At 36.9% G+C, this 13,267-nt stretch overlaps 1 protein-coding gene across 1 annotated transcript in view; it reads right to left on the bottom strand.

Moving 5' to 3' along the window:
• The window catches only part of NEK10 (NIMA related kinase 10), a 99,867-nt gene that overhangs the window by 33,831 nt on the left and 52,769 nt on the right, over window positions 1-13,267 (bottom strand). Inside the window, 1 exon segment of the mRNA XM_017732066.1 lies at window positions 8,379-8,593. Coding sequence (XP_017587555.1) covers window positions 8,379-8,593 — 215 coding nt within the window.

Here is a 13,267-nt window from a genome sequence, read left to right as displayed (position 1 = left end):
GGCTGGGATGCAAGTTCAATGTCACTTTTGCTCACCATAGGAAAGGAACCAAAAGGACCTACCTAAGGATATAAGGATATAAAGAACATAATTTTTTGAGAAGGTCATCGAGAAAAGTGCTCTCCAACACATTGAAACAATCATTTTCATATGCCTTGAAGTCTCAGAGAGACTTCTTTCAGATAAGGAGAAAAACAGATACTTACCTTTCAAAGAAATCTATGAAACCGGAATATTCAAAATATCTCAAACATTTAAAAAGGAGTTGGGTTGATATTTATTCATTTGAACTGTGCTCATACCTACACTTGATTCTAGAGTTCAGTATTTTACAAATCTTTCTGAAGTCTCCATCAGCTGATCCAGTTTATTTTCCCATTATCCTTATAAAGTAGTACCTCAGTTTCCCCATTCTTCAGACTGATTGTTAAAACAAATTCTGCCTTCTTGTATAAAAAAAAAAGTTCAAAAGGAAAGATAAGGGAAGAAGTCCCCCTACAAAAAATGTTCAAATTATGAACCAATTACCATTTTTTTCCAGCATTCATCTACCTTTATTAATGAGCAAAAGCACCTCTGGAAATTTGTGTCCCAGCCACGAAGAAAACTTCTTCTGTCTTCAATCATATCCTGTATACTCGTACTGTCTATCTCTTCATTGGTAACCATCGATACTGTAAAATTGAGATATACTTTGGTTTTGGAAAAGCAAAACCTAAATTGTTGGGTTTGAGTTCCAACAGGAATCTAAAAGTCTCTAGGAAAAAAAAGTAGGCTTAAATAAAATAAAGATACTGATCTTTTGTTTAGCTTTGTTTTGTCATACTGCTGTCCAAAAGAATTAACTTTTCTGTCTTCATGAAATATAGAGCTCTCTTGTGGCATTTGCAAACAGTGTTTAATTAATCTTCTTTATTAGAGACATTTACAATTACACCATTATGCTAGTCAATTGAATTTCTATTTAAAAAAAAAAAAAAAGACAACCTATTTCCACTGGTAAACTGTTCATAAAACCCTAAAGTTACCAATAAAATAAGTAATAACTAACGTGAAATTAATTGTCAGGGAAAAAAAACAGGCTAAACCAATATATCTTTTTCAGTAAGGGGGTAACATCTCTTGTGCATTAGGAAGAGGTAGATGTTACATATGCAGGTTTTAGTAAGGCTTTTGACAATTTTTTTCATGACATCTTAGAAGAAAGCTAGAGAAGTGTAACCTAGACAAAGTCACGATCAGTTGGCTGAGTAATCGACCATAAAAATTGTACTCAACTTGGTAACTGCTTTAAGTGTTTCTTAAACTGAAAATGGGTAGCAAGCACAATTTATCAGGCTCCTTTTTGACCTTGTTGCAAAACCACTCAATGTTGTCACTGAATTACAATGATAATCTGCATAATGGGTAGATAGAGTGCCTATTAAAGGTGCCCAGGCTGTGATACATTCACATCATATATCATACTGCAGCATATGCATCAAACACAGAGTTGTGTCAATGAAAGTGACAATTGGTGTCAAAGAAGGTTGTGAGAAACTGGGCAAACTAAAAGAACTGATGAAGTTTAAATAGGGAAAATGCAAAGTTCTATAAGCAAGGAGAAACAACCATACAAATGCACAGACTAGAGAGGGACAGGTGACAGAAGCTCTGCAGCAAAATATATAGGGATTTTGCTGGACCAGAAACAGAATATGACGCTACAATACCATGCTGTTATGAAAAGGCAGACATGATACTGGATATATAAAGGAAAGAATAATTCTGAAGATTTGCGTATTGTTTCTACTTGGTACCAATAAGATTCTCAGTTGGAGTAACTAGGTCCAATTTTGAACACTACACTTAAAATCATGTCAAGTCATGTTAAAATCATGTTTTAAGTCATGTTCTGTAGATGTCTGATTATTCTCATTTCTTTCCTTCTCGGTCTCCACATTTTTTATTATTCAGCTAAAATTAAATCTAAAAAAAGAAAAGAAAAAGCCACAGGGTGGGGATACAACAAATTAGAGAACTTTTACCTATTTCCACTGTGGGGAGGAAATTTTCAGTAATTAATTGTTTAACTATTGCATCTATCTGGGATCCTGCAAAGAGAAATATGTGTGTCCTGGGTTGCAGTGTGTTCTATTACCATCCTCAGGAGCTGTTGAAATCAGGTGGGGCAGTGTTTCCTTGCCTCCTCCCCCCAGACTATCTTTCTGTTAATGGCCCATCATTGTCCTGCCGCATGACTCAGAGATAACTCCCTCCAGACTATCGTCTGTTAATGAGCCTAATCAACACTTGGCCTCATGAGTCATTACCCCATTGTGAGATGCTCCACCCAGAGGGAGGAACCAAGCATCCCATCGTGGATATAATCTGAGACTGAACACCAGAGACAACCTTCCCCCTGGATTTCCAGAGGACAGGAGCTACATAGCCACCACTGGACCTTCTGAGGAGGAGCAGACCCTTTTCTACAGGATCACCGCTTCGGGAGGACTGCAGCCACCATTCTACCACACTGCCACCACCACCCTGCCTAACAGGGTGCCAGGTTGTATCCTAACTCTGTCAGTTTAACCCAGTGTTATCCGCCTTTATTTTTTTTCTTCCCCCCTCCTTTTATTTCCCTATTAAATTGTTATTCTGACTTGGTATCTCCCACTAGTTTGTTTTCAAACTAGTACAATGTGTTCATACACTATGTAACAGGTTTGAATGTGCTCAGCAAACAGTTTTTGGGGATATTCTGCACTCAGTGCTATCAGAACCCTTATATGACATTTAAGATTGGGTCTGAAAATTTCAAGCATCATACACTTCCCATATATGCACAAGCATATGTCCATCTAATATCTCCTGGAAACCAGACATACATAAAGTATATACTCTTTCAAGCAAAGAACAAAATTTTCTGCAAGCATCAGACTAACTGCAGATGTAGTCTTCATATGGAAAAAAAAAAAAAAGAGTCAATCAGACATGTGATTCCTGATGGTAAAGACAGTTTTTGGATTTCTGCTGTTTCCAAACTGTTTCTATAACATGACGTTTTTAGGACTGACTGGTCAAATATCTGTCAGGAGTGACAGGTAACTCTATGGCTTGGAAATGGACAAGATAATCTCTGACAACTCTTCCTCCTTTACATTCTGCAATGCTGTTAAAAATTTTTGATGCACTAACAAATTAAGCTGAATTAAGCATGTCATGGATTTGTCCTTAAGAGTTCAATAATACATTTTCACAGGTACTAACTTGGTTGTGGTGACTATTTTCTATTCTGCAACTCTTAAAAAAAATTATACCTGCAAAACAGTTTTTGCATTGTCACTTTACTCTCCGAACGCAAACAGTAAAAATGTAAAATGGTTACTTTCTTTTTATCACACCAACATTTTTAACATTTAGACACAAATTCTAGTACCTGCTACATAAACAGCAGAAGAGAATGGTGTCAGAAAAAAAAAAAAAATCAATGGAGCCAAAGGCGGAAGAATAAGAAAACAATTTGTGGAATGCTAAGTCTTCACGACATTCCTGAGTCCTCTCTCATTTCCAAAGGGATATGTATGCAGCAGTGCACAGTTACGATCATCCATACTTTTATATAAAAATCTAATAAATTTTAATGATAATTTTAAGAAAAATATTTTAAAATTCTAGCCTAGCATAATTACTGGAATATATTTCTGAAATATTAATAACCTGTTGCATGGTAGGTGTTTTAAAGCCAAGCATACTCACTGCTTTAACCAATACTAAAACAATTGCTGCATACATACACAGTTGTTCTAAGAAAGAAAATCTTTTATGCACTGAATGGCACAAAATCTATTTCTAAACACAAAGGAAAAGGAAATTAAAATGAACATTAATCCAATCTTTATGTCTTTTTCTGAGTTAACAAAAAAACTTGATTAATTCAAATCGAATTGCTAATTAAGTACTACTTTGTAATGCATGTGGTGATGCTTAGAAACTAACATGATTATTAGCACAACAATTGCCAGCAGAGCAGAACTGAATTTGGTCATGGGGGAAATGACTGGGTGAAAAAGCAGTTAGATTATGTTGTGTTTCTTTGTCTTTCATACAGCTGTGATCCTCATCTCTTCTAAAAATTGGAGGAAAGGAACAGCTGCTTTGAATTACAAGAATTGCCAGTACCCTGCAGGGTTACAAATGTATGGTTTCTTCAGCCATGATCTTTAATCCTTCCCCCTTTGGCCACACATTCCTGGGGATGAAGAAAACAACTGGGATAAAGATAATCCCTTCCTGTGGGTGAAGAAGAGTGAGAACAGTAACATGCTCTATTTACAGATATTAGCACGGAGTGCTTCACAATTATTTACATTAGGGTCTTTGTGACAGAAGGGACATAAAAAGAAATCCCAATGTTTCTTGAGAGTTTAGATACATCATTCATGTTTCTAAACCAATACAGAAAAGACAAAGTACAATCAAGCCAATCATCTAGAAGTGGAGTATGAAGGTTTATGCCACAGATACACCAGGAAACTGCATCAGCTATTTCAGGTTTGGTCAGGTTCTTTAGTTTAAATTTAGTGGTTTAGATATAGTTTGAAAACAGCTACACTGCTTCTTTTACTATTTTCAGCCAACAAATAGTTGAACAGCTTGTGCAGGAGAGAGAGGCAGATTTCCTAGCACAGGCTGTAGCCAAGCTGCCTGCAAGAAGAATAATCAGAGTATGTTTTCCAGCAGCAGCAACCTAGTCCAGTAGCACAATACCTTGATACCTACAGAACTAGCCTGGGAGGGCCAGCGTGGACCTGCAGCTAAAAATCCTATCTGGATGGAAGATGACTCGCTGTGCTCTATATGCCATCTCTCCAGCATGCTGGGTTAGGGAAAGACCAGTTCAAGTGCGAAAACAGGAGAACGCAGAGAGCAGCCTTGCTAATGAGCGTTCTCATGCATTTGAACACTAGGTCAAAGCACTCAGCTAAGGGCAACCTAAATGAACCAGCTCAGACCAAGCACTGTTAATGACTTTTGACTCCAATTAGCCCTGACTTACATGGAATGGGGAGCCACTCCATAGATCAGACTACACTCAGAAAAAAAGGTTGGACCTATTTTTCCCATTGTCTAAGCATTGTAGTCTCCCATTACTCTGTGTAACTGGGAACTTGATCTGAATACATGGATTTGCATACTAAATTTAAAAATGGAATGTGACATTATTGATACAAAAATGAAAATAAGCTTCAATTCCCAAAGAACACAGAGAGGCATAGAGAAAGAATGTGACAGAATATATGTGCCATATGCACAGATCAGAACTACAGAAACTGAGAAAAAGAAGTTGTTCTGACCATCCAGGTAGTCTACCATGTCTGCCCATTTTTGATATATTCTCTGAGAGCAGCAGAAGGTACAAATGGCTCCTATTTTGTTATATTTTTTTAGCTGATGGACTCCAATTATAAAATTTATGTTGTTCTCTACCACATTCAAAAGACAAGACTGAACTGAATATTCATAATTCTATACTCTTTTAGGTATATTTATATTTTACATTAAAAAATGTGGCAATGAGAAAAAAGTTTAAAATATTTCAGGATATATGCAGTAAAGGAAACAATAATGGATGATGCCCATGTAACAAAACACATATTTCCAAAGTAATAGAAGTGACTTATTTTCACTGCTTTCTAAACAGACAAAATACATTTTTCAAATTTATATACTTCAAAAAAGCAATCAAATTATTGTTTGGCTACATGCTCATCTCTTCAAAGGAAAATATTAGAAAGATAATTTATTAGTTAGATAAACTCCTGTTTTGAGACTCATGTTTGCCTTGGAACACAGAAAACTCAACTTTGACACTGTTCTGTTTGGTGACCTTACACAAACTACCTTTTTCCTCTCCACCTCTTCCTACCTAGAGCATGAAAATAAAATATTGATCACGTTGAAGTGAAAGGTGCAATGTGAGAGAGAATTACTGCCATTTTAGTTACTCGTTTGGGTCCTCTGTTCCCTGTGTTATGTCAGCAACCTTAACCTTTCAGAACTGAACACACTAATTCTATCAAACAGCTGCCACCCTTACATCTGCTTCTATTCTAACATAAACAACAATTTCTATGGAAAACTGGCAAATATAAGAATTTGTGGGGGGAGCTGCTGACGATTCTTTTTACTAGGAATATTTTCAAGCATGGATTTTATGCTGTATGTACCACACAAGCTAACTATACTTCATCATCTACTGACCTGCCTTTCAACTGCCTATTTAACAGCTTCCAAACTAGTCTTAAACTACTTATAAAACAAATTTCACTCTGTCTCCAAAAGATCTCTGTTCTTTAGTTCCATAAACAAGGACAGAGTACAGTCCTTATTCCAGAAACATTCACAGTATGACACAACTGGGATGAAAAAGGAGGCCATAAGCACATTTTAGTAGAAAAAGCAAAGTATAAGCTAGCTGGCTTCAACAAAACATTGAACTACATGGCAGAAACACTGAATTCTCTGACACCATGGAAAAATGACAAATTACTTGGGTGTGGAATTGCTGGGGCCTTGACTAAGATGAATTAGGCTGTCTATATCTCACAGAGCTTTTTATTTCAGGAGCAGCTGCTTGAAATTCTTCCAAGCACTTTTAGTCAGAACATTGCCTTTTTTTTTTCAAAAGGAAAACTTTTCAGTAATAATTATTCTCTTTATTAGAAATCCTTCCACTTTATAAAGTTTCCCTAAATACCAGGAAGAATGAAACAACATGGCTCCTGTTTTTAAGCCCTGTAACATGCCTCTGAAATTTGAAAGATCCTAGCCTGATTTATTCTTATTTACAACAATTTGCAAAGTTAGGTCTCCCACTTCTCATTACTAAGTCTTATTCCTCTCCATTTCTTCAGTGTTCTGGATCTTTGTCAGAACCTCTTGTTCCTTTAATATGCATAATAAAATATCTATTGGAGCGGAACTAGAATTGCAGTGTTTCTTCCTTGAGAAAACTAGCCATTACCACCCAAAATACACAGGCAGTTTTGTAGATAGGTGTATTTTCCAAGTACTTATACAAAACACAAGTATTCTAACTTCTATGTAGAACTATCATTTCAGTCATATCTCACAAATATCTGGATAGGGCACTCTTCTCTCAAAGACACGATAACTGAATCAAAATCCCAAATCTAGCATCTTTCCATCTACAGCACATTTTTTTGCAAATTTCATCACAGTTAGGCAAGAGAATGACTATATCAAGATACAAAAAAAATAGTGACATACAACAAGCTTCCAAAGCTTTAAGTTAAGAAAATTTAAATTAAAAAAACATGGAAAAAAATTGTTTATAGTGTTTTAAGTTACAAATCCTACTCTGTATCCTTCTTTCATCCCAATACCTCTTACATTTCAAAAGGCAGTGGTTTCTTACAGTTTGCTGGAAGGTTTGGCATTCTTTTTACTGAAAAAATGGTGTAATATAAATAATGATCTTAGACTGCTAGGTAAGAAAACTACTGAAAAAAAATTAACTATTTATACAAGTGTTATGTCTGAAAGGTGAAGACTAGCATGTTCGGGACCAAGTGTTCTAAAAAACCTTTTTCCTACACAGAGGTTCTTCAGTACAAACTGCTGGGCCCTGATAACAGGAATCTAAGAGATGCAATATCTGAACAGACAAGAGTGGCTGTGTAAATTATAACTTTATTTTCCAATTATCATAACAATTTTCAAAGGACACTTTTGCTACACAGAAACATTGTCCTTGTATTTTTAAAATAAATTCTCTGAGATCATATATGAGTTTGGTTTATTATGTAAAATACTAATGTACTTCATGAAAGGTGCTTAAAACACAGCCTGAAGCAAATGAAAGAACTGTAAGAAGTATTTCTGCAAAACTGTATCAGAGAGCTAGAAAGCATGAGCAAATGTTTTATCAGCATCACTGGTCTGTATTTTGCAATCTGTAATTAAAAATTTTATTCATGTAGGTTCCATTTTCTAGGTGTCACTATTTATGAATCATACACAAGATTATCACCCTAATCAAGCGTATATTCTCCTATTCACAAACCATTCACAAGTGTGCAGTAATAATTAAATGTTATCAGATATTATCAAAGCTGTAAGAACCTCCATAACAATGCCATTTTCCAACACAGAATGACATTGGGTTTTAAGATACTGTCATTTTTCCTGCATAAGAATGTAAAAAAAAAATTAATGAATACCTCGTTAAAAATAAATTTTAAAGCCTGCATGGAAGAATGTTACAGGAGGGTGGATCTTTTCATTTTGATTTATTTTCTGCTTTGTTGCACCTTATTTTCTCAGATATGGCAAACAATGATAACAAAAAATAAGCCTAATACATGTACTTACTTGTGATAAAATGGAGAGCTGATAGTGATAGGTCACTGCATTTCGATTAGCCTCCATGAAGTACCACTGGGTTTGTCCCTTCTGCCGATCCAGTTTCTTCTGCAACATGAGATGAGAGGTGCATAAAACATCCAGGCATTTCATCATCACATCAGACAGAAGTGAGATGACCTCCACTACATCTGGACATGCCTCTTTATCAGGAGTCAAGCAGCTACAGAAAGAACATTCTCTATTTACTTGTTGTCATTCCAGCCAGCACTGCTCGCTCATCCTGCCTGGGACAGCTTGATGCTGGACAGCCTTGGTATTGACACACCATGGCACAGTGTCCAGCACCCACTGGAACAGTTATCCTTGACACTGACCCGAACAGAACTGCTACTGGAGGCTGCAGCTGTGATATCCAAGACACACTAAGGAGTGCCTGGGGCCTTTTCCTGGGATGGGGGAGACATGGCCTCCCTTGTGGGGACTGTGCTCTGGTCAAAGGCACTGCACCACTGAATAAAGCAGATGTGAAGGAGGATTTACAGGAGAATGTCAGGATCTTCACAGAGACAACACTCTCAAAACAATGCAAGGAAAAAGGAATATCTAGAGCTTGCCCTCAAAGGAGCAGTGAATGAAGGCTCTCAAGAGGAGGTGGGTTGAAGACTTATGACTTCTGCCAAGGGAAGGAAGGCTTTTCCTCTAACTACAGAGGAATAATTGCAGAACAGGTATAGTGACCTAGGAACAGGTGAGGAAGAACAAAGCCTAATGGAGGACACCTCACAGCCAGGTGAGTCTGAAACAAGTGTTCACATCACAGGTAAGATGCAGTAGCTGACAGTCATTTGAGGCTGAGGGAACAGAGACATCCATCTATTTGATCAATTTGATGAATGTGATGTCTGTTGCTTGGATTCAGGACATTGTGGAGATACTACCAAGACTCATCCTAACCCTTGGGCTATTACTTCTTGTTGCTCGTTTGTGTGGGCACAAATAACATTATTAGGGCCAACTCTGAACACACTGAGAAAGTGACCACAGTGCACTGGGGTCAAATGTGAAGGACAGGGGACATACCTAATTAGGTATTTATCACTAAGGAGGAAAGGCTAAAGTCAGGCTGCAGTCCGACTCCTGACGTGTAGTCAAAAGCTTGTCAGTGAGGATCAGAGGAGCAGACCAACATGGGTGACATTGTGATAGATGACTGCTATAAACCATACAAAACCAGAAAGAAAGTCAATGAAGCCTTTGTTGGACAGATGAAGGAAGCTTCATGATTCCAGACACTTATTGGGGTCTATTAATCACCCTGATATCTGTTGATGGGGTAATATGGCTGAGTCCAGCAATCAGGAGATTTCTGGAATCTGCCGATGACAATTTCTTGATGGAGCTGAAAGGTATTCTGCCAGACCTGTTGCTCTCAGACAAGGAAGAAAGAGGCAGGGATGTGAAGATCAACGGCAGCCTCTTGATCTTACAGCAACCATCAGACTGTGGAGTTCGAAATCCTGAGAGAAGTGAGAAAGCGATATTGTATAGTTACAAAACAGCACCTCAGGAGAGCAGAACTCAGCATGTACAGGGATCTTCCCAGTAGAATCTCACAGAAGACTGCTGTGGAAGGTAAAGGGAAAGCTTGGGAAAGCAAGCTAATCTTCAGGGACATCTCAAAGCACTAGAACAGCCCAATCCTACATGTAGGAAACAGGGGCAGGCTACACAGAAAGAATACAGACATTGCCCAAAGGGTAGAGTTAGGAAAGCCAAACCTCAGCAGAAGCTGAAAAAGTTGAAACTAGCAATGGATGTGGAAGGCAGAAGAAAGACCAACAAAAAAAGACTATGGAAAATGTGGACCCACTAAGCAACCTAGTGACAAACAAGGTGGAAACGTTTGGGATGCTTGGTCCCTCTTTTGCCTTCATTTCCATTGAGAAACTTTGGCCATAAGTGTTTCAGATCTCTGAGCCTACCTGTAGAATCTATGAGCATGAAAAACTTCCATATAGCAGAAAATAGAGTGAAAAAGCATTTAAGCCAATTGGATGTACACAAGCCCATGGGACCAAATGAGAAGGGTCTGAGGGATTCAGTTGGTCAATACCACGATCTGTCATATCTAAAAGGATCAAAAGAAGGTTTCTGTAAATTGATAAAAGTTGAATATAACACAAATATCCAAGAAAAGCAAGGAGGAGGATTCAGGGAGCTGATAGCCAGTCAGCTTCACCTCAGTCTCTGGGAAAATAATAGAGCTATCTCTTCTGAAAGTAATTTTCAAGCACAAAAATGACAAGAAGGTGACTGGGAACAGTGAGGATGGATTAACCAAACAGCTCTTTTACCTGACTAGGCTGACTGGTGTCTACAATGAGACTGCTGTCTGAGGACAAGGAGAGAGCAGTATACCCTATGGGTAGCTTTATTTTAGCAAGGCTTTTGTTTGACACACTATCCTACAGTATCCAAAGGACTATAAGGTAGGAAGAAAACTGGCTGAACCTCCTGGCTCAAAGAGATATCATCAGTAGTACAAAGACCAGCTGATGGCTGGAAGTAGCATCCTCCAAGGACTGATATTGGGTCAGTACTATTTAATGTCTTTATTAACGACCTAGATGACGGGAGAGAGTGCATTCTCCAAAGGTTTCTGAACAATGAATTTCAGGGATACATGGGGCAGGGCTGTTGTCAGAGGGACCTGGACCACCTATTCAGAGACCTGATTGCTACCTGCATAACAGGAAGGCATGGCCAGATCCTTCTCAGAGGTGCACAGTGTTAGAGCAAGAGGCAAGAGACATAAGCTAAACCACAGGGAAGTCTGGATAGATACAACAATTGTTATTATTATTACTATTACTTTCAATCACAAAGGCAGACAAGCACTACAGAGGGCCCAGAGAAGTTGTGGGATCTCCATCCTTTGATATTCAAAACTGACTTAGACAAAACCCTGAGCAGTGAGCAACCAGATGTAATTCTATCTGCATGAAGCAGGATGGACTAGATACTTCCAGGGGTCCCTTCCAATCTAAAATACTTTAACAAGTCTGTGATTGTTGTTTCAGGCACCCTAGGTAGCTGTTTAGTAACAGTAATAATATATTATTAGGTCTATTTTTAAATCCCCAGAATATTTTGTATGCAGTGTAGGACAGGAAAGCTGCTAGGGACAGTGCTGCATGTACTAAAAAGTGTCTTAAATCTGTTAACTCCAATGAACCTGATAATTTACTATGATTTCCTTGCACAGTACTATTGGCCTGCTAACATAAACATATAACACAACACTCTTCTTCAAAGAAAATGCCATAGAATGACTTATTATTTCTAAAGCAGTTCTTTCTTAGTAAAACACAACTGCCGTGCAAAGAAGCACTTTTTTAAATGTTTTACAATACTTTGATTTATTGATTTTAATATTTTTGTTTAAATTTGCTTAAATATGTTGATTAATTTCACTAATTTCATGCTTTTAAAATCTTTTTTGCATTAAATTTTGTATTTCTTTTAAAGAGGTGCAAGTTTACACCCTTAAAAAATACTGTGAGTTGGGGTTCTTTTAATTTTTTATTTTAATTCACTGAAATTGGGCATAATTTCCAAGAATAAAGGGAGCTAGAAGCAATTTATAGTAAGTCCTATATCCATTTCCCGTGCATCTAGAAATGATTTATGACTAAACACCAAGTAGACTGATGTTCAGCTCTGAAGGAATTTGATGGCTATGATTCCAGAACATTTTTTAGTAGCTTAAAGCAATAAAACTGTATTTTAATAACAATACTAATGAATAGTAATGATAACACTAAATGAAAATTTACAGTTGCAACATGAAACTTTCAATATTTCTTCAAACCGTTATCAAGAAAATATGTTTTTATTTACGACATTCATCTTTGAAATGTGTTGTGTTCCAGTCATTTGAAAATAACTACATCTTTTCTGTTAATGTTTTCTCATCTGTATTATAATTAAAATCTCATTATTACTGTTTTTCTTTAATGTTTTTTATTCTTTCTAAATATCTCACAAAGCATAAGCAAAAACCTAAACATAACATTGACACACTATCCTACAGTATCCAAAGGACTATAAGGTAGGAAGATAACTGGCTGAACCTCCTGGCTCAAAGAGATGTCATCAGTAGCACAAAGACCAGCTGGTACATCGTTTACGATTTAACCCATAGTAAGAGATAATATTAAAAACAGTACCCCCCCAATTAACAATAACAAAAAAAAACATGTCATGCTTCCCACCATTAATAAAATACGTAGAAAAATTCTTGTGTAAAGATTTTAATATTTCCATTAAAATTCATTTCAGAACCACTTAATCATAAACGTTAGTTCTATTAGCTCCTGTACTCCCCATTACTGTCCTTCATCCACAAGGTCTTTAAATAACAGAAACCCTTCTGTACAATAAAACATACTATAAAAACCTTAGTCTTTGTAAAGTAATGCGCTTTTCAGAGACAGAATTGAATATCTGAGTAGAAAATATAAGCATTTTTGTGCTAGGTGGGGGGTTTTTTTCTAAAATGGAAAAATCAAGGGAGATAACTAAATCTCTAATTCACTCTATACTTTGCCTTACACATTACCTTATCTCCAGGAAGATATAAACATAGTTAAGAAATATGTGATGAGTGAGTGTAGCAAGTACAAGCTCATCTTTTCCTCCATTACTTTGTTATATCTGCTGCTGTGCTAACAGAATTATAAAATGGTGAAAAACATATTTCCATCTGTCAAATAAACAGAAAAAGCTATGAACATGATCATACAGTGATCTATAAGTAACATATTGTAACAGGGTTATTTCCTTGACCACAATCTGCATTTGAAAATTACTCAAAATGCTGGATTTTTATGGG

The sequence above is a fragment of the Corvus brachyrhynchos genome, unplaced genomic scaffold (genome assembly GCF_000691975.1).
Source record: "Corvus brachyrhynchos isolate BGI_N302 unplaced genomic scaffold, ASM69197v1 scaffold53, whole genome shotgun sequence".
Lineage (NCBI taxonomy): Eukaryota > Metazoa > Chordata > Aves > Passeriformes > Corvidae > Corvus > Corvus brachyrhynchos.
The sequence above is the reverse complement of the archived record's forward strand: the minus strand, read 5'-3'. Positions and strand labels throughout refer to the sequence as shown.